At 37.6% G+C, this 22,940-nt stretch overlaps 1 protein-coding gene across 4 annotated transcripts; it reads left to right on the top strand.

Moving 5' to 3' along the window:
* Window positions 1–1,477: 1,477 nt before the first annotated feature.
* On the top strand, window positions 1,478–22,478 carry TRA2B (transformer 2 beta homolog). Of its 4 annotated transcripts, none has more exons than XM_063306842.1 (9): window positions 1,478–1,606; window positions 9,141–9,274; window positions 11,806–12,010; window positions 13,635–13,823; window positions 14,789–14,904; window positions 16,580–16,663; window positions 19,787–19,843; window positions 20,522–20,606; window positions 22,125–22,478. In XM_063306842.1, the coding sequence occupies exons 1-8, from the start codon at window positions 1,571–1,573 to the stop codon at window positions 20,601–20,603; spliced, it is 903 nt and encodes a 300-aa protein (XP_063162912.1). In that variant the 5' UTR covers window positions 1,478–1,570; the 3' UTR covers window positions 20,604–20,606; window positions 22,125–22,478. The 4 variants fall into 4 exon arrangements, with proteins under 4 accessions (XP_063162912.1, XP_063162911.1, XP_063162914.1 ...); XM_063306841.1 differs by having other exon boundaries at window positions 20,522–20,595; window positions 22,112–22,478; XM_063306844.1 differs by having other exon boundaries at window positions 11,806–11,968.
* The last annotated feature ends 462 nt before the right edge of the window (window positions 22,479–22,940 follow it).

Raw genomic sequence — 22,940 nt, forward strand, 5'->3', positions numbered from 1 at the left:
CTGGAGACAAACTGGTCAGTCAATTCCTGTCACAACCAATGATCAACATTTGGTTGATCCAAAAAAGCGGACCCTGCACCTGCGGGAAAAATGCTAGGAAGAAATATCAATAAACAAACAAACAAATTTGGTCAGCTCAGGGTGGCAAACATACCTAATATTCCTGCCTCCTATTCTCTCCACAACGAACCTGTGAGGTGGGTTGAGCTGAGAGAGAGTGACTAGCCCAAAGTCACCCTGGAGGCCTAGAATTCACAGTCTCCTGGTTTCTTAACACTGGGCACCTTAACCACTACACCAAAATGGCTCTTTTAGCACAACGTGCTGATTTTAGCTCTTAAAGCCATACATGGCATGGCACCAAGGCATTTCTAATATTGATTTCTCTAACCAGTTTCAATTTGTATATCATGGGAAAATCTGCTAGTGGTCCCCCACTTCTGCAGTGATGGAGGGATACAGTTAGTAACTTTCTGTTGCTGGACCTGTGCTCTGGAATAGCTTCCGCCTAGATATTTGATCAGCTTCCACATCGTTGGCTTTCCTCAAAGTATTAAAAACAGCATTATTCTAGAGAATATGACAGCCGGTTTGGTGTAGTGGTTAAGGCTAGAAACCAGGGGAACGTGAGTTCTAGCCCACCTTTAGGCACAAAGCCAGCTGGGCGACCCTGGGCTTTCTCTCAGCCGTAGGAAGGAGGTAATGGCAAACTACTTCTGAAAAATCTTGCCAAGGAAACTTCAGGGACTTGTCCAGACAGTCTCTGAGAATTGAACATGATTGAACAAATAAAATAATTTTTTTTAGAAAATACTTAGGGTATGTACTCATGCCATTTATTTTATTGGTTCTGTAATTCCTTGTGTGTTAAGTGCTACCTGCTTATCTTCATTTTGTGTTATCTGTGTATTATGATTTGTTGTTACTTGTATTGTCATTTTATTATACAGTGGACATTTTATTGTATTGTTTATAGATGTACTGTGAATCACTGAAATCTCTTCCACTGCAGCAGGTATGGATCAAATAAATATATCCTATCAAATTTATCAATAAAAACAAATACTAAAAACAAGTTCCGTGATTCTTCCCATTGGACAGTTGGAGATAATAGCCTGTGAAAGAGGAGGATGGGAAGGGCCTGCCAAGCTTCTGGGGTAACGGTCGTCGTTGTCCGTCTTTTCTCCAACCTTCTGCACAACTGGAAGGATTATCTGCCACAGAACGTAATTCTCATGCTTAACACCAAATTATTCAGATGGGCTGCACAAGGAGCTATTTCTAACCCGAATATAACGATAAATGGTTGGTATACAAATTCGTTTTAAAAAGAATCCCCGCACGAAACGGCAGCACCAAGACGAGTACAAGCCCTCTCCCCCCACCTCCCCCGCCAAAAGGAACGGAAGTGCTCGAGACGTAGAGAAAGGAAGAAAGAGCGAGGCAGTAGGAGCTCGAGTTTAAGGGCGGGGCTTTGGGAACTTCGTCACTTCCTCTGCGGAGAAGACTAGCGAAGAGACGGTTTGGCGTTAGAAACCGCGGTCGGCGTCCAGGGCTCCGAAGCGGGAGAATGAGCGACAGCGGGGAACAGAACTACGGCGAGCGGGTAATATGCAGTGCTTGCGAGCGCGGCTTAAGCTGCCTGTTTGGTTAAAGAGAAAACACGCATTCTCGGCTTTTTTTTTCCTTTTAAAGAAAAAGCACCTTAACTTCTCTTCCCTTTTCTCTGGGACTGGCGTGGAACTAAGAGAGAAAGGCCTTGAATGGGGAAATGGCTGTTGCTCTGGCCTAGCGTCCCCTCCCGTCTTAGCCTGTGTCGTGTTGATTTGGCGCGAGAAAATGGCCCACCGTTTCCTGTAGAGAGGGCGCTCTCTGACGTGGAGCTCTATGATGAGCCCCTCTCCCGGCGCCATCTTGGGCTGGTGACCCGCAGGAACGTGCCGCGGCGGGGACAAAATGGCCGCGAAAGATTGGCAGCCTTTCTCCGCTGGGGTGCTATGGATGATTCTTTTACAAATGGCAGGCGCTATCTCGGTGTCTGCATCAAGACTTCTCTGATAGTTAGATATTTTATTCTTTCGCTGTTTCGTATTAATGGACGGTGTCTCAGCTTCGCTCCAGATTTTTGCTATCGCGCACGTGCTCAATGAACCGTTCTTGTATAATTTGACTTGTTAACAGAGAAGCATTGTTAAGTCACCAAAACACAGCATAGCTGTCAGGTAGCACACAAAACGTTTCCTTAGAAAAATACATTGAGAAATAATGGGTTCTTTGAATATAAACTTCAATATATCTTATCAATGTTTGTGGAATAGAAAGGCAGAATAAGTGAGGCTTCACTGAAATTGATAATTCAAAATGCTGAAACTTACCTTGCAAACTGTATTGACTTTTCAGACGTCAATGTAATACTGATGTATTTGCTAATCAGCAATAACAGCATGGGTTTAATAATATAGCTGAATTTGACACACAAAGCAGGAAAAAATAAAAAGATGTGTGAACACTGCACATCAACGGTTTGCAGTACAGTAATGTGTCAGTAGATTGCTGCTTTGCAGGATTTCATTAATTCAGCATTACAGAAGGAGGAGGAGGGCACAGTTGTTTAAAATCATTTTGCAACTTTGCTAACAACTGAAAGTTATATTGCAAAAATTTAGATTTCATGCAAAAGATGAAGACACGTCTAGAATTTTGGAAAATACATTGCAAGTCAACTAAGCTGTTGAGGTGCAGATTTAGGGATTCTCAAAATCCAACCATGCTATATTTTTAATTGAACTGAATTGCTGATCTAGAAAGAGAAATTCAGCAAGAAAATGGCATTCAAATTCTTTCACCTTTTCATTTCAGTTTTGTGTACTGGGCAGTCAACTGAGCTCAGAGGAGTGGGGGGAAATGGCAGAGAAAACCATGTTTATATAGCCATCATTATTAATGACCTTTAAAGCTAAATATATTTATGGCTATTATTGTACTTTGTAGTAGCAAATCCTAAATATTAAATATACGATCGTTGCTATTCAGTAATACAGTATAATTTAGCACATATTATGATAAATGGTCAGCTATAAACAAGTGGCACCTTTACTGTATAAAATTGGCTGCAGTAAATTTTCCTAGTAGGCATAGTTTTATTTTAGCAGTACAGTTTAAGTTTGCCTTGGTATCACTGCCCTAGACTAAGCTATAGAGGCAAAAAATTGCTGATTTTTTTTTTAATTCTCTTCCTGGGAAGTTAGTTAATAATATGTTGAAAGTAGATAAAGGCACTCTCAAACCAAGCTTGACTTAAATGGCCATATCCATATAGCTTTCTTGGCAACAGTGCAGAAATCTCTTGCCATTATTTTGCTGGGGGGGTGTTCCCCCAGCTTCCCAGACTAGTATTGCTTGGTAATCTTCCCATGAGGCCTCTTTTGAGCCCATAATACTGTAGAGTCAGCCAGGTAATGTCATATGCTAATTAGTAATATGCAGTGAAATAGACATTTGCTGTTCTTAAGAAAAATATGTTCATTTCTTCATTGAGTTAGCTTCTTTGCAAGTTAATTGAATTTCAGCCCAGAAGTTATGCCATTGTTAGTATAAAACAATGTGCAGCCTCCAAAGATAATTCCCCACTGAATTCTGTGGCTTTTTTAACTTAGTTACATAGTTGTGTGAGGGCTGCATTTTGGGAAAATGTTTCTCATTGTCTAGGGTTGCTTCATAGAAAAATCATTCAGCATAGCTGGAAAACCTGACTTCGTATATCCTTGCCAACATAGTCAAAATGGGTCTACAAATGCCCTTGAGAGCAGCAGTGCATGATAAACACTCTAAGTGACAGTGAATGGAGATAAGAGGAAAAATTGCGTAGTGTAAGGGTTTTACCTCCTGGAGAAAAATGCTGAACATGTTGTCAACTGTGGATGCAGTTACTTCAAGGTAGTGATTATTATGTCAAGGGCCTAGATGTAGGGGGAAGAAGTAACAGTGGAGATGAAAGCATAGAACCTGGATAGATGAGGAAGATACTATGAAGGAACGAACCCAGTGTGATAGTTAAACTGACAGGGATGTGCCAGATCTGTGAGGACAGATAGGTGAGAGGTTCACATATTCTTTTCATGGAAATCAAAATTTAAAAGGCTGTAAACTTGTCACTGAATCTTTAAGACAGAAAGCTTATCCTCAGAATATTTTTAAATGTTTAACTTAACACACCTTGAGAGTGCAGACTAAAAGAAACCTAACCTATTAAAGTACTGGTCTCTTCCCAGATACAATAAAGTGATGGAAATGCAAACCTGAAATAGAAGTCAACATTTTTACTTGTGGCTCCAACAGTTTTAATTATCAATAAACACATCCCTTAAAAACTGTAGAAAGAAAGGTGTCCTCTATTGTCCAAGAATTGGAACTTGGACCTATGTTTGCTGAAACTCCTTGCTACTAAAATTCATCTTGTTTTTAAGAATTTTTCTTAATGACAATGTTTTTAACATGTTTAATACACTTTTCTGCAGAACGATCCTTGCTTGTTGCTGGAATTAACTTTTAAAGATATGTTGGCTGACTGACAAATTAGGGCTTTTTATGGACCGTTCTATTCCCTAAATCATTAAAACAAAAGGGGGATAGAACATATTGATGTTACTTTCAGGCAAAAAAAAATAGAAAAGAAAAGAAGGAAATGCTATACTTCGCAATAATGTTTATACCATAAACTATTTGGGGTTTCTTACTATAGCCACCTCATGGTATTTTTCATAAAAATTTTGAGTGCTAGTTTTATACAGTGCTAGCCATTTTTGCATGTGAATGTTCATAGAAGAGCTTGATGATTTAATGCCATATATACATATTTTTGAAAAGAAATTGTAATATTTGTACAGAGTTTTATCTTTCATTATTTTACTTAATGATACTGTTTCAACTCTGGTAATCACATTGGTGGAAGATGATAATAAATCTCCATGAAGCATCTTGAACACCATTAATACTCTAGAGGAACACATTCTACTGGTCTCTAGAAAGTTTTTGCTGCCAGAACAAAAGACGGAATGCATTTTTAACAGTCAATTATTTTTTTATGTTGGAATGCATTGGTTGGCTCTCAAGGTAATCTTTTTGATCAGTGAAAATTTTTAGACTTTTCAGAGTGCATTGTGAATGCTGTCACAAAACTGCTTCCATGGGGATCTTACCTTTTCACAAAATGTCTGCTATATTAGCCATGTCTAGTAACAAGGGACCAAAATAATATCAGTTACAAAGCCTAGAAGGTGACGAGAGGTATTCACAGGCTTGCTGGTTCCAGTGAACACCACATTAGCTTTCCCTGTCTTCTAGCACTAAGAAGTGCTATATGGATGATTGTGAGCAAAGCTTTTCACTTTTAAAAACTTAAACCAACCAGGATCCCTGTTTAAGATTCCAAACTCGTGCTTTGAAAGTAGCTTGTTTAATGACCAACTAGCATTTTTAAAAGCTAGGCTTCTTGATTTGAATATAATGCCATTCTTCCATCCATATCGGAGACACATGCGAACCTGACATTTTATTTGTACTTACATAAGCAACCTACTGCCTGGCAGATGTTTTTTCTACAATTCCCATGATGTCCCAACATGACCAAAGTTATGTTATGGAACTTTTAGTCCAAAATATTTGAACGGTGTCAGGTTGCTTCCGTTTATTGAACTACATTCCTTGTGCTGAAATCTTAAAACACTTTTTTAATCAATACAATTACATCTTATTTTTATTACTTTATGAAATATTTATATGCTTCAGTAATCGTGTGAAATCAACAATGTACATGTTAAAAAGTTAATACAATAAAAGTAAAACAATTAATTACAATTACCTCAAGCAGCAGTAGAATTCATGGCATCCCATCTTATTTGAACATTTTATTAAAGTCCTTCCAGAATAACCAAATTTTAACAAGTCTCTGGAAGATAGGGAGGGGACCAATTTCATATATAGTGATAAGCTGTTCTAATGGAGGGAGCACTCAAAAAGTGCTAGTTTCTGTAGACACATTCAGCAGATATGTTCTGTTTGTATACATTCAGTAACCAGAATAGATTGTCTTGAAAATATGTAGGCTGTAAGCCATGCAGGGCTTCATAGGAAATAAATAGCACTTTGGAAATAAACTAGTAGCCAGTGCAACTCCCCTAATACTGCTATAATGTGACAGTAGAGTGTCTGGCCCATTATTTCATGAGTGGTTGCATTCTGCACCAGCTGAAGTTTCCAGGTAGTCTTCAAGGGCAATCCCACATACAACAAATTACAGTAATTCAGTCGAGATAACAGGATCACAAACTATACTTAGTGCCTCCTGTTTGAGGAATGGCAACAACTGGGTACACCAGCCAGAGCTGAAAAGGGCCTTTCTGGCCACAGCGTCCGTATGCTGGATTAAAGCCACTTTGTCTTCTTTGTATTCAGTATGAGCCTTCAGACACCAGTTTAGGACTTTTATTGCATCTCCCACTTAGTTCAGGGTGGAGATGTATAGCTGTTATCAAAGTGCCAATGTGAACCTATTATCTAATTCATATTTTTTTCTAAAACAAGCTTAATTATAACACCCACAACTATATAGTTGCCTGTAGCTAAATATAAATTATGTCCATGATTTCGGTTCATGCAGCTTATATCATACTGCTGTATAAAACATTAAGTGCTCCATATTTTGGGGGAAGCTAGGGCTACTAGTTACTAGAATGTAACTCTATGTGTGAAAAGTAAATAGCATACTTTGTCTAACAAATAGTGGTTCAATCATTCTCTAATATGTATATTAACTTACCATATTTTCCATGGAAATAAACTCTTCTATTTTGCTCAGTAACTTTCCAGCTTTAGTTTCAAGTTATCAGTAATGGGCCATTTTTGTGTGCTATATTACCATAGCAATATCTCAATCTGTCATGACTGCTGGATATAATATACACTATATAGGAATATTTTGCAGTCATGTGTTCTTTAGGTAAAACAAGATTCCAGAATTATGAAAAAATATGGATTTGTTATAAAATTGTAGAAATACTTGCTGTAGTTGTAAATGTAGTGTGCTACAAAAACTTGCACCATTGTTTAGAAAATACATGAAACATCAAACTTGATTTAAACCAGATCCATATCATGTTTTTTTTTTTAAAGATAAAAACTGCTTTGAGATTTGCAAGTCACTTTTCAGGGGTTTTTTAAATGAAAAACTGTATACAAATATTGTAAATAAATAGACACTCCCTGCTTTTTAAAACATTTTTCTTCACCTTTGATGTGAGTAATTTGCCATGTCACATTTATTTTACAAATAAGTATTATGTACCAAAGTTTGTGAGTTGGGAATTCTTTCTGTTTTCATGTGTGGGGTGATGAGGAGAGAGATGTGCCAAGAAGTTCAGGTGAGAAAGTGTGTTTATCTATGGACTTGCCTTTATTATTAATAGGTTATAGTTTTAGCCATTATCAGTGAATGAGTGATAAAATTGAAATGTTATATGGGAGTGGCACAGAGTTTTATAACATGATGGTGTGCTAATTGAATTCTAAGACTTGCTGTGATATTACATTTGTATTTTGTCTATGGTATAGCAGCAATTGTATTACAGGGGTTTTTTTGTTTGCTTTTGTTTTGTTTTGTTTTGGTTTCTTTTTTTCTTTTCTTTTCTTTTCTTTTTTTTTTTTGTGTATCATCAGTGCAAATATTTTAGGATCAAGGTAGATGTTATTTGTAAAAAGGAGAATTAAAATGCACTTGTTCTAAGATAATTGGTATTAATTATTTAACATAAAAGCTCCCAAAGTTAAAAATATGACTCTATGAGCAAGGAAAATATGCTGTTAAATGTATTATCTGTTGTCATGATTCGTTAAAATCTTAGCATAAAAGTTTCATTGTGACATCATATCAGAAGTCTGGCAGCACCTTTTCTGACTAACAAAGTTTATCAAAAGGCTCTTATAATAAGCTTTCATGAGCCTTAGCCCACTTCATCAGATGCATCTCACAAAAGCTCACACAAGCCTTTCAATGATTTTTTTTAGTCAAAAAGGTGATACCGGAGTCCTTGATTTTTTTTTCCCTACCAAAGACTAAGACAGCTCTTCTACATTGTGACATGATAGAATTCTCCATAATTGCTGAAGAAATTAGGGCACATGCTATTGAGAAATAAGGTTCTTAAGTTTATCGATAAGGATAAGCTTATATACTTATCCATATACTTTATATACTCTCTATATAAAAGAAAGCACAGTTGAGTGGAGTTATGTAGATACGTGATTTTAAAACACATTACTAACTTCTAAATGTTAAATATGTAATAGTCATCAGTTTAAGTCCTCAGCTATTTGGACTTTTAAAGTAGGCCTGACAAGCAAATTTGTAGCCGGTCAAACATTTTCAATTGAATTGACATTTTTTAAAAAATACAGTCATAAACTTGACATCACAGTATTAGAACAAAACTGCATACTAATTAAAACCGTGCAAACACATAGCATTTTTTCTAGTTTCAGTTTTGACACTAGATATCTATCCTGGAGTTTTAAATATTCTTCATCCTGTTCTTTTTTTATTAAGGTTAATGTTGAAGAAGGAAAATGCGGAAGTCGCCATTTGACAAGTTTTATAAATGAGAATTATTTGAAGCTCAGGAATAAGTGAAGCTGAAATTTGAAAAAAAAGAAAGTGAATGCATGCTAATTATCAGACCAGAAGTCCCACTTATAGAATATTGAGCAATTTGTGTGAAGTGGGGAAGATGAAAGAAGTCAGAATTTGAAACGGAAGAATGAAGAAAAGAAATAAAAATGAAGTTAAGATAAGAAGTAATCTGGAATCTGAAAGCACTACGCTAAGTAATTACTAGTCTGTTTATGTGTCCCTGTATATTTTGATAAACATGCATGCATGCATTATTTGTTTAATAGAAAAAAAACATGCAGGGTTTTTTTTTAAAAAGTGCTTAACAGGCAAAAAAAATCCTAAATCTAGGCAGTTCTAGTGGCAACTGCCCGGACACATAATGGAGACATAGAACTTTATTTTTCACCAGAACTTGTTTAGACTAAAATACTAAAAACATAGAACTCGAACTACATTATACATTTTCTATATGCAGGAGTCCCGTTCTGCTTCCAGAAGTGGAAGTGCTCATGGTTCTGGCAAATCTCCAAGGCACTCGCCTGCTAGATCTAGATCCAAGGAGGGCTCACGGCGATCTAGGTCAAAGTCTAGATCAAGATCTGAATCTCGGTAAGCTTATGTGAATCATATTTTTGTTGATCTTAAGCTTTATCTCAAATGTTAATTGGCTATCTAAATAAAGGTAAAAATGGTCTTGAGTTGAGCTTAGTGACTGTATGTAGTTTTCTTGGCAGCGTTACATGAGTGATATGCAGTTATTTCTTTCTGAGATATATGTTTGTTAGCTTGTTTTTAACTTCCCAGTAATCCTGGAATTTAGTCCTGAGATTTTCAGATGGTCCTCCAGTCATCAATTCCCAGTTGTCATTTAAACCTTGTGTGCTGACTGGAGCACTTGAGCTTTCATTCAATCAAGACTCATAAGCAATTGCCTAGAAATCTATTTAATGAAGCAAAGCTTCCAGTACAGGGTAAAAAGTTGTAAATGCCATTTCCCACGCATTTCTACATTTAAAATCACAGAGACTTCAAATCCCCCCCCCCACTGCCCCCTTAGGTATGTGCCCCTACTTCCCGTGCCGGCAGCTGGCTGGAACGGTTTCTCTCCCGATGACCTTGGGGCAAGGAGCATCTAGCCCAAACAAAATGATTCACACTCCAACCCGGCTCCCCCTCCCTGCTGGCGACTCGCAGGTTGACACGGGTTGCTGGAAGATGGATAAGGTGTTCCAGGAACATTTGATCGGGGAGTGTGACACCTTGCTCAATTACTGTAGGCGTCCCTGGTGAGTTTGTTTAATTGCTGTACTGTACATAAGCTTAGCATGGTTTGTCTGGCCTTGATTGAGTCAATGTGTGATTAAAATCTTGCTAGGCAAATAAAAAGTAATATAGCTGGATCCCAGAGTTCATTATGGGTAGTCCTTGAATTACAACCATTCATCCAGTCACCATTTGAAGTTACAACAGCACTGAATGAAGGGACTTATGACCAGTCCTTGAAGTTCTGGCCATTGTAGCACCCACACAGTCATGTGAACAAAATTCGGGCACTTGGCAACCAGCTCACACTTACGACTGGTTGCAGCATCCTGCAGTCACATAATTGCCCTTTGCAACCTTCCCTGCTGGCTTCCCACAAGCAAAGTCAATGGGGAAGCCAGCAGGGAAGGTCGCAAGTCACTCAGGTAAGTCTTCCCTCTCCCCCCACCCCGGCCTTTCTTTGCTAGCATCACACATCCTTTTGCCCTCCTTTCCCCTTCACTTGCACATACCCTGCACACTCTTTCCCCAGCCTCCCTTCACATGCTCACATGCACCCACTACCCAGGCATCCACCTTCCTGGGCCTCCCTGCACTTACATGCACCCCAAGCTCTCTTTCCCCGGCCTCCCTGCACTTGCACACACCACAGCGCTCCAACTTTCACATGGCCTCCCACACACCACAGCAGCACCCCTGCACTCCTTACCTGGGACTCCCTCCTCTTCCTGCTTAACAACCCACGCGTCTTGGGTTATGAGGACCACCTGGATTGCTGTTGCTAAGCGATGCAGTTGTAAAGCGCGACGTCATGTGACTTCATTGCTTAGGGACGACAATCCCGGTTCCAATTGCAGTCATAACTCAAGGATTATCTGTATACAAAGGCTCAAGTTTAGTATGTATCCCAGTACCTCTAGATCTAAAGAATATCTGGTAACATATATGTAAAAAACAGTGTTCTGTATATTCCTTCACTCAGAGAAGTGCGTTCCAGAATTGTCAATGAAGATAACACTTCAATGGTAGAATAAAATGTCAACAAGAAGAGGAGTAAAAGAATCTGTATTCATATGTTTTTGCTTTGAAACTCCTGATGCCTCACTTGGATTTGCTGCACCAGAAATACATATATTTTAATTCAAATATGTATCTGATATATCCTTTTCCTCCTGAGGTCTTCAGGAGAGGCCATGCTCCAGATTTCCATTCCATAAGAAGTATGGTTGAAGGGAACACAGGACCACCACCTTGGTTGCAGTGTTCATGGGAGACATATTTCTAAGTGTGTGCACAGAATGATAATATCCTGAGCCTGGACCAATCCGGTGTCCCATGTTGCAGTGGAACAAAGTTTTAAACAATTTGAGTGCTTCGCTATAGGGGGCAATAGAAACTCAAACACTGGGTTTTTTGTTATGAACTTGGAATATTTGAATTGTTGATTTTGTACTTGGGATGTTTTGTACATTGGTTGGTTTCTTCCTTATTAACCTTCAGGTGTGATGTAAAATCTCAGTTTCAGAATTAGCCAGTGTGACCTGTCCTGGTTTTATTGTGGCTATTAGCCTTTTGCTCCCATCCCTTTTTGGGAGCGCCTGCCAGAGGCCAAAGGTTTATGTAGCTAGAAATGTTGTAAACTTAACTTTTTGGCCTTTTAATTCCAAATAATATTTCTCCTGAATGAGCTGAAAATGTTGGTTCCACCAATACCAGAAGATTGCTTGCAGTCTCCCCCCTTTGGTAGGGGCCTTGCAAACAGAGGCTGTACATTTTAATTCTAAATATAGTAGCATTTTTTATAGGTCCATTATTAATAGGATGTAAGATGCGTGTTTATAGTTCACTATGAGATTCTTAATTTTCATGCTTTATAGATCCAGATCAAGGAGAAGTTCTCGCAGACATTATACAAGGTCACGTTCACGTTCTCGATCCCACAGAAGATCAAGAAGCAGATCTTATAGCCGCGACTATCGTCGCCGACACAGTCACAGCCATTCTCCTATGTCTACTCGTCGGCGTCATGTTGGCAACAGAGTAAGGCTGGGATGGCAGCAGTTGACCAGAGATAATTCAGCTGTGTGTGTCTTTGGAGGTTCTAAAGTTTTCAAATTACCCAGAAATCTTGTAAAGTTATAATTGTATTGTAAATAATGCTAATGATTGTTAATGTTGCATTGATGCTAAATGTATTTAGTAAATTTTATTTAAAATAGATACTGTATATTAATGGTTTGTGTTATTATGCCTTAACTTACATATTTCAGATTGCTTTAATGTCTTTTAAGCTAATTTTTGCTCTGAGATCTTTTGACTCCTAATAAGTCAAGCCAGATTGTTCTTTCATTATAGATTATGTATAGTTTAATATATTTTAAAATGGAAAACAGTTGATTGTAGTTATGATATAGTAGCTGGAGTGATATTAATGATTCACTGCAGAAAAACATTCACTATCTAGTTTGAAATGCTAACAAAAATGTCTTATATAAGCAAACCAGTGTTTGTGAGAAGACCAATACAAATGCAGTTTCTAATGATGTGTTAAGTTATACTTTCTCCAATGGCTAATCAGAGGATACGAAGAATTTCAGTAGGCGAAGTATAGTAAGAAAGCTACTGTAGAAAATGAATCCTCTAATCCAGGGGTTTTTAAGCTTTTTGTGCAACGGAACCCTTTGAGAATCTGGTGAAACCTATGGAGTCCTTCTAAGAAAACATATTTAAAGGCATAAAATAAGATACATAGCTATGGATTGTATTATAGGGGAAACTATTTATACAGGTAGTCCTCGTTTAATGGCCACAATTGGGACCGGCAATTTAGCGAAATGGTCGCTAAGTGAAACCGCAATTGTGCTTATGATCTAACTTCAGCTTTATTTTGCTTTACAGACCTGGGAAGGTCATAAATGCAAGGATTGGTTGTACTTTTTCATCACTATTTTAACTGCAAAGGTCACTATGAGGACTACCTGTACGCAAATACAGTTATCAAAATTATTTTTAAAAAAACATATGTAATATATGTGCTTTATTAATTAATTAAATCAGTAAGAAGATAAGGTACATTTCAACTAGAGGTTACTGAAAATACAATTGTATTTTTTTTCCCATGCAAGTCAGTGGACCCCCTGAAATTTAACCAGACCCCCAAAGTGTCCTTGGACCCCTAGTTAAGAATCCCTGCTCTGATCTAAATAGTCATATATTGCTGTTTTGTTCTTCAGTGTAGAAATATTTCTGTATCATATATCCAGAAATGTCCCTTTTGATTAAAAAACACCTAAATCTCTCGGGTGAAGAGATTGCGTGTGAGCAAATGTATTTATCTGTGAAAAACAAGTAAGTTTGTCATGTCAAAACACCAGAGGAGACATCATCCAGTAGTAATACAAAAATGAAACACACATTATGCATGAGTGATCACAGCTCCAGTAATTATCATTATTTGTTAGTGTATTCTGAGCTCAATTTGTATATTGATGAGTCTTGGAGCACATAGTCTACAACAGAAGACTATTGGAGATCTGATCATTCTGATTTCTGCTTGTCTTTTAATCTAGAAAAGGCAGTTTATTATTTAATATCAAATAGTAAATAATATTTTTGCATTGTATCCCAAAGTGTTTTGTTACTTTTATAGGACACTGAGCTCTTATGAGAATTTCTTTTTTTTCTTCTTCTTCTTCTTTTTATACAGGCAAATCCAGATCCAAACTGTTGTCTTGGAGTATTTGGATTAAGCCTATATACAACAGAAAGGGATCTGAGAGAAGTATTTTCTAAATACGGTCCAATTGCTGATGTTTCCATTGTATATGACCAACAATCTCGGCGTTCTAGAGGATTTGCTTTTGTGTATTTTGAAAGTGTTGATGATGCTAAGGAGGTAAGCGATTGTCTATATACTGAATTATATTATTCTGTGCAAAATCATCATGCTAATTAAAGTTGTATAAACAGATACTTTCCAGAATAAAAAAGGAAGTGTTAGTAAATAATATATTTCCTGAACATAGATTCACGCTAATAGCTTCCTATACTATTAAAAAAGAATGTACAACTGAAGTTTGCATGCTACAAGCTTCATAATTTTTGGTCATGCAGATCTGCCTTTTTTGCATTTTTTACACAGACATAACATTTATATTCTATTCTTCCTCCATAGAATTAAAGGCCCTATATCTGCTTCTTTCCCTCATTTTACCTTCATGAGCTGTAAAGTGTTAGGCTATGAGATAGTAAGTAGTGCAGTTGTCCAGTGAATTTTATGACTGAGGTTATTTGAATACAACATTAATTGTTCCTGATCTGGTATTTGAATTGCTATACTATATTAAGAATAATCTTTATTATGACATCTTCTGGAATCCTCCAAAGAGCTACGGAATTCTTTATTCCCATCTCTATGAAATAAGTTAACTTGAGAAGGGATGATTGGTCCAGGTAATCCCAAGAATTTAACAGCAGTTGTAGGGATTTGAGACCTACTTGATTCAGTCCTGTCTTGTTCAGTTGTGCCACAAATAATTTTGTGCATTATAGAACGTATCATTCTTATCTCCAGCACAAGGTTAGTGCCCCCCTCCCGACTGATAAATAGCAACTTTTATGAAAATAAGACCCATTATCCAGTATTAGTTCTTCCATGTCTCTGGTGCTACAACAAATAAATGTGCGTGAAATTGTGTCCCTCAGCAATAAGTTTAAGCAGGTTATTTTTCAAGCAGGTAGTATGGGCAGCATTACAGCATTTTTAAGGCTACTGTAATAGGATGTCCACTCCAGATAGTAAATTTATATCTAGTGATTAAGTTACTTTATTCTGCAATATATATTTTAATACTCCTATAGGCAAAAGAAAGAGCCAATGGAATGGAGCTTGATGGGAGAAGAATCAGAGTTGATTTCTCAATAACAAAAAGGCCTCACACACCTACTCCTGGAATTTACATGGGGAGACCTACTTAGTAAGTTTTTGTATCTAATTCATTAGGTCAGGGTTTCCAGGAAATAATTCTGTATTTATATATGGGCAATTTTGAATATAGAATGCAGCATTCTGTACCAAATAATAAAATCAAATTTGTTACACAACTTTTAGAATTATGAAGTCAGTTAAACCTTTTTAAAAAAAGATTAAACATAAATTATTTCCCAGAAGCATTTTAGAAACTATTTATTTTATTTATTTATTCAATTTGTCCCCACCCATTGGGGGACTCTGGGCGCTATTATCTATTATCAAACTATTATCTGTTATCAAACTATTATCATGAGCATTCAGAATATGAGGATGCTTGTGTGCACGCACACACACACACACACACACACACATGTATACTCAGATTTAAAATTTAAAAACACTTGAGCCATTTTAGACAATGTTATCTGTACTAGTGATGCTGTGTCCTTATTTACAAGATGATGCTCCAAATGACTGCCTCTGTCCAGACTTTCAGTCTTAAAAAGCAAGTGACATGACAGGCAGGAAGGAAAGAATCAATTGATAAAAGACAAGGTGTGTTATTGCAGAACGGGTCTTATTCCCTTTTGCTGTCCTGTTTTCATAGAGTCTGTACTACATGGCAAGCTGTAGTATGTTCCAACTGCTGACAAGCAGAATGTTGCTGTATGTTGTTCTGCTTATACCTACTGATTTATGAATGGATACAATGAACAAAACAAGCTGTTCTTTCAAGGATTGGTGTAGCAAATCAGAAATGAAAAAGTATTGGTTTCTGCAGCATGATAAGCTGTGGATGGAACTATCCACGGCAGATCAGGGAATATGCAGCAGCAGGCGGTCGATCATAGGGCCTGACAGAGATCTGTATTTGAAGAAAAAATTATTCAGATCATGCATCAGATAAATGGGTCTTTTTTCAGGAGTGCACATTTGTAGCCGTGTTAGCCAAGAAAAAGATACACCCTCCTGTTCTGACAGCTGCTACATGCATACCTATATATGTTCCCAATTGCATTTTGTTCTTTGAACCTGGATCTGTGCACAGCCCTAGTTTTTTATTGAGCTGTATTACAGCTTTCAGTGTTCTACAAACGTGGATATGAGACTCAGAGAGAATATTCTGTTTTGGCTGCAGTATTGTATCTTTCTCCAGCTGATTCTCATTGACAATCAAGTTTTTAAAATGTAAGGTTGAGAGCAGGGCTTTATGATTTTGTATATCAGTCTGCAAGTACAGTATTAAGGAGGAAAAATCAGTCAGCTTTTTCTTAAGCCATATTAATAGCATGCTGCATATATCATAGCAGTTGTTTCATGAGTCTATTCATGGCATTGTATGACCCAGAAAAAGTTTTAAAATAATTCTTTTCTTATCTAGAGATGCAGCAATGGCCTAAGAAGGAAAAAGAAAATAACAGTTAAGATGTGGCTGCAAATCATATAACAGCCTTCATAATGCAAAACTTGATATAACTGGTTTAACGTATTTTGCTGGTTTTATTGAAGTATTTTATCTGTCGTCTTACACTTTTTAATATATTCTGTTACTATTAGTTATCATAAGCACCATTTGATAGAAAAATAGGAAACAGATATAATGCCATTTAAATTATTATATACTGTGACTATAAACCATTTGTCTTTCTAATACTATATGGTATATCCTTCCCATTTAGTGGTAGTTCCCGACGGAGAGACTACTATGACAGAGGCTATGACAGAGGCTATGATGACCGTGACTATTATAGTAGATCATACAGGTGAGACTGCCTGCCTGTTTATCACAAACCCTCCCTCCCTCCCTTTCTTCTTAACAGTACTTACAGAGTGCCCCAATCTACATAATTATTTGCTTGATAACACTGCAAATTCTTTAAAATGTGATGTTCTGCACTGTAATTAATTTTATTTATTTGTTTAAAAACTTACATGCCCCCCCATCTTTATGAAACACAACTCTGAGTGGTTCGCACCAGCAATACAAAACAAAAGAACAATACAAGCAAAACCTGGTGCCTCAGCCATTCTCTTCCATTGCATCTAACACGACCATCTCCAGGCTCCAACCTCTGGAAGGGTAAGAGGGTGGGGGCCTGCCAGATTTCAGGGGGAAGGATGTTGCATAGGTGTGATGGCAACATTTAAGGGAAGGGACCTAGAGCATGCCCACTCTATTCAGCGTGGTGGAATGGGCAGATACCCTCAAGGAGAGGCAGTTCCACAAATAATGTGACTCCATGGCATGTAGGACTTTAAAGGTGGTAGCAAGCACCTTGAATTCCACCTGGAAAAAACCTGGGGACTAGTGCAGCTCATGCAATGGGTGAACTGAGGGATACCTGACATTTCATGTGCCACCTCATTCTGGGCCAGTTGTAACTTTCAGGTTGTTTTCAAGGACAGTCCCATGTAGAATGTTTCAGTAGTCCAACTGGGAAATGACAAAGGCACGAATGACTGAGCAAGGCAATTGGTGCACAAGGTGAATCTGTGCAAATAGCCCCCTAGCCATGGCTGTCACCTGCTCCTCAAACAGAAGCAGTGAGTCCTAGAGGACCCCCAAATTGCACACCAACTCTGTTTAGAGGAGTGCTACCCTGTCAACAGCCAAAGATAACACATCAGCAGACCCCAGAGGGCCAAAAACCCAAAGCCCCTCCAACTTGCTAGGATTGAATCAGAACTGTTTCCGCCCCATCCAGACCCTCACAGCCTTTAGGCACTAGGTCAGCACCACAACAGCATCACCTGTCCGGCCAGGGGTGGAGATGAATAACCCCATGCTGTCAAATGACCTCACCCAGCAGTTTCATGTAAATGTTAAAGAGAGCAGTGAGATACTGAGTCCTAAGGCACCCCATGCCACGGGCCTAGGGCTAGGCTTCTCCCACCCAACACTGACTGAAACTGGACACAGAGGAAGACAACCACTGCATACCTCCCAATCCCTGGAGCCAATCCAGAAGAATACGATAGTCATGCTAAGAAATCTAGGGGGACCAGAATGGTTGCACCACTCCATCCCAAACCCCCCAGAGATCATCCGCAAGCGTGACCAATGCCATCTCACTACCGTGCCCTGGCCTGAACCGAGACTAAAAGTAGTCCAGATAACCTGCTTCATCCAGGACCCTCTGCAACTGAATTCTAGAGATGGGAAATTCTATTTTGGACCTTGTCACTTTGGATAACATAGTGATTTCCAATTACACATAAAATTAGAACTACTTACAACTGCTTATTTGTCATTGTGCTGATATCCTAGCAATGATTGAGATGTCTGACTAGGTTAATGCCAAAGTATTGTTTATATCCTGGTGGGGCGGGGTGGTGGGGCACATGTGTGTATTGCTTATATTCAGATTGGATGGATGGATGATAGAATGGAATCATCCTAAAACAGTAGTTAATGCCAAGGAAATACACACAAAAATTGTATATGTTTTTATCATTTTTAATACTGTAAGCTTTCCATAGTCATGTGTTTGAGTTGGGCAGCCATATAAATCTTCTAAACAAATAAAATTTGGTTGTCTGTTTGCAAGGATTTTGATAAAAAAACAGCTCCTTGACACTGTGGCTAAATTTTCCAGTTACATATTAACAAGGGTTCAGAAATAGGTTATAAGTCTAAATAAATATATCCAAATGATACCATCATTTTTATGAGAAAAGGCTATAGCATTTGGAATTCCTTAGCTTAGAAAAAAGGCAACTCAGGAGACACACAATCAAAGTGCATACAGATAGTCCTTGCTTAACAACCCTAATTAGGACTGGAATTTCCATCGCTAAGCAAACCAGTTGTTAGGTGACACATCACGTGATTGCACTGCTTAGCGACAGCAGTTCTGGTAGTCCCAGTTGCAGTAATTAGGTGGCAACCTTATGCCTCTACTGCCCTGCCATGACAAGCCAGTAGCTGCCTCATCAGCAGTAGGAGGAAGAAGATGGAGAAGTCAGTTGGCAGCAGGGGTAGGTGGTGATGGAGTGCAGGGCGGCCAAAAGAGCAGAGATGGGGGGGAGATAGGCAGATGGGAAGAGTTGAAGCGCATACTGTGGTCATAAACGTGGGCGGGCTGCCAGGCATCTGAATTTTGATCACATGATGGGGTGCTGCAACATCGGTAACTTCAAGGACCAGACATAACTATCATTCATTCAGTGCCGTCATAACTTCAGATGGTCGCTGAATGAATGGTTAAGTGAGGACTACCTGTAAAATCCAGCATGGCATAAAAGAATTGAATAGGCAAAGTTTTTCTTCTTACCTTAAAATACCAAGGCCAGGGGTTTTAAAAGGAGACTGGACAGATTGGAGGGTCTAGTTATGAGTTGCTTCTAATATTGTTTACTGCCTCCTAAATCATAGTAATATGCCTTAAATATTGGTTGCTGGAATTAACAGTTGATGTTACTGCCGTTCAATCCAGCCTTATGATCTTCTCTAATATATTTACTTGGCCATGTGTGACACCAAATGTTGGGTTAAATAAGTTTACAGCCTGATCTTTTGTTCTTTTGTTGCTCTTACAAAAAAGTTCATGCTCAAAACACCCTGTTCAAACTTAAAGCAGTTGTTCTAGGTTAAGAGAGGGGCTTTTTCAAGGCTGAAAATTTCTGGGATAGTTGGAACATCACTGGAACATTTAATTTAAAATTGGAATATCTGTGTTGAGCTCAGAACAAAGGATTTAGAACTTGACACATTTTCTGTTCAGAGCATCTTGCTGCAGCACTGGTTGGTACTGTTACACAACTCTAAGATACTTTTTCCAACTTCGAGGCTGGTTTTTTTCTACATTATTCCTTTATATCAATTATTTGTATTTTGCACTTTTAACAAAAAAATTTTTTTTAACGTTCTGCTTATGCTTTCACAGAGGAGGTGGAGGTGGAGGAGGATGGCGAGCTGCCCAAGATAGAGATCAGATGTACAGGTATGTTAGAGGATTTTAATATGATTTTTAAATTATGCAAGTGATGGTGAAATGAGCCTCTTTTGGACAGTGGTAAAAATCTATATGGAGTGGTATCCTCAAAGCCAATAGATAAATACTGATGAAGGATTGTTTTTAGCTATGATTTCCAAACAAATATTTTTGGTCTAGCTATGTTAAGAAGTGATGGCATATCATTGTTACATATGATGCTACAAGATTGAAGTAAGCGTTTTAGTTGGAGTGCTTACATGATTCAAAGCACAATTCTGCCACTACATTTTAAATTAAGATGCATTATATTGAGCAACCTTAACATTTCCAGATTTCCAGTTATTGCTCATCAATACGCTACTTAAAGATATGTTAATTCAAATGCAGTAGCAATAAAATTACTGTTTGAGCTAAAACTAGCTTTATGGCTAAGTTTCTTCCCAGCTTTTCTGATTTGATGTCTCCCTTACAATATTACTAAACAGATTGTAAAAATAGCTCTGGAAATACCAGGTTTAATAATGAACTAGTAGATCTGAAACACCCATAATCCAATATTTTTGTGTTCTGTCCTTGCTATGTGTAGTTACCAAGGATATTTGTAGCAGAACAAGTTAATGTGTATATCCATATGCACAATATTTAAAAAGTAAATCATTATCACTGTCACATTTTTTTGTGTAGGAGAAGATCACCATCTCCATATTATAGCCGAGGGGGCTATAGATCCCGTTCCCGGTCTCGATCCTACTCGCCCCGTAAGTAACAAGTTCAGTTGAATACAATTTACCATTATAGGCTAGGGGAGCTAATGTGAACCATAGCAGTATGTAAATGTTTGTAAAACCTATAGTAAACTCCTTGAACTAGAGCTATGCAAAGCATTTGAAAGATATGCTTTACAAAGAATAGTAATACAAGCAAAAAATTAAACCTCTGCCCATAGAGTTAAACCAGCTACATCCATCAGAAGGATGCTCGTGCACATACCAAAGCGGATAGTAGAGCAGTGGGGACAGTCTCTAGAGCAGCCTGCTTTAGTCTTTTGATGAATGGTGTCACCTTAACATGTTTTACAGAGCATTTTTAGAATACTGAGTTATAAAACTCAGTTGTCCTCTCTTCATTTCATCATCTCCCTTTCAGTTGATCAAAACAATTAACGTTTAGCTAAGTTAATCAGAGCTTTGAATTACTTCAGTTGAATCCAGGTGAAGTAAATTGGTACTTTACTAGATGGAGTCCATTCTTCTCACAACAAATCCTCAGAACATAATAGGGAAGAGAACTCAACATTTGTTCTTCATTAGACAGTGTGGCTAATCTAGTATTTCTCAGTGGGTATAATTGTTTCCTGTTCCTGTTAAAATAAAATCCCAATATTGTTTTCCTGTTAAAAAAAAGAACAGATTACAATACTGCCAAGATTTTGTCTGATTACGGAATGAATATCCTGCTCTCAGTTGGCTGCATCTTAACAGAGAAGTGTTCTTTTGAAGAGAAAACATTTATTTGACTATTAAATTGATTAGTGCCTCCTTTAATATGAGCCCCATTGTTGTATTCATGTGTACTTTTGGTTTCTTCGTGTTCCTCCAAGGTTTCTGGATGACTAAATCTAAATTTAACACAAAAAGAGACTTTGTTGGTATCTTATTTGAATAACGTAGTGTATTTATTGAGGAAATATTTGAATCAAGAATATAAGTGAAATTTTTAGACTTACATTCTTGATTCAAATATTTCCTCAATAAATACACTACGTTATTCAAATAAGATACCAACAAAGTCTCTTTTTGTGTTAAATTTAGATTCATTTTGAAATTAGTCATTAACTTCATTAAGAAGTAGCATTTTAAAGAGACCCTTTGGATCCAAGTAGAAATTAACACTTTCATTGGATTCAAGGACTAAGTTAAAATGCATAAATCCCTTTTGTTTTTGAATATGCAGGCATGGTTCCAAGACTGCTTGCATTGTCATTTTTGAACAGACACATCAAATATTCTCTAGATAACTGAAACATTTACAAAATAGTGGGAAATGGCATGGCAGTTTATGGGTAAATTGGTAAAAATTGCCACTTCCCCTTTATTAGCAGATAACATTTTGCAAACAAGAGGAAATCTGAGTCCATGCATAAAGGGGAAATGCCTCTAACAATTGCCCAGTTGTATTCTGTATTGTCCAAATAGTATAGTTTCTAAGTTAACAATGTCTTGTGACAGAATTGCAGAGATTCAGAATTCTGAGTTCTTTCTTTCTGCATTGCAGGTCGCTATTGAAGTGGAAAAAAATGAAGACTTTATATCTGCAAAATACTGCAGTGTGATTGCAAACTTGTTACTTTTGTTCAGTCGAATGGTGCCTAGTGAATTAGGTGACTTTTACACCTTCTATGGAGACTATTTTGGTGAAGTTTTAAAAGTGTTGTACCATTCTGCATATTTGTGTAGTTGGTGCTTTGTTCAGAATTGTGTTTTTGAGAAGAGTATGTCTTCCGCATGTGTTTAGTCTGAACTTTGCAGAAGGATTTCTGTTATCTAAATTCTTCAATTTTTTTCAGTTTCTAGGGTATTTTGAAGATCAAAACCTGTGTAATATGCTTTGAAATGGTGGCATAATAAACATTTTTTACGTACTTTGAAGTTTGTATCTCTTGCTTACCCAAAGTGCAAATCAGAGGGGGAAAAGCTATTTACAAATTTGGAATGGTGTTTCAACTTCTGTGTTCTGAATCTTGTAACACAGTCTGAATGGAAAGTTCATATTTCAAGTGGTTATTCCTATAAGGAGATTAAGGAAGAATTGATGTTCAGAAATGGAAGAAAGATTTAACTGTTAGAAATTAACTTCAAGTTCATCTTTATAGAGAACACACAAGAATGATCCACATACTGCTTACTATTTTAATAGGACTACAACAGTCTATCTTGTCCTTCATAAGTCTGTGTACTGGAATTTTCCTGGTTTGGGTAGGGCTTCTGTCTTTGGCTCCTTTCAGTTAAATAGTTGTCATTCTGCAAAATAATTGATTTAGCTCTTCTCACCCATCTTAAATTATTTTTAGCAGTTAGTGAATGGGTATGCTAAGTATAAAGTG

The sequence above is a fragment of the Candoia aspera genome, chromosome 6 (assembly GCF_035149785.1).
Source record: "Candoia aspera isolate rCanAsp1 chromosome 6, rCanAsp1.hap2, whole genome shotgun sequence".
Lineage (NCBI taxonomy): Eukaryota > Metazoa > Chordata > Lepidosauria > Squamata > Boidae > Candoia > Candoia aspera.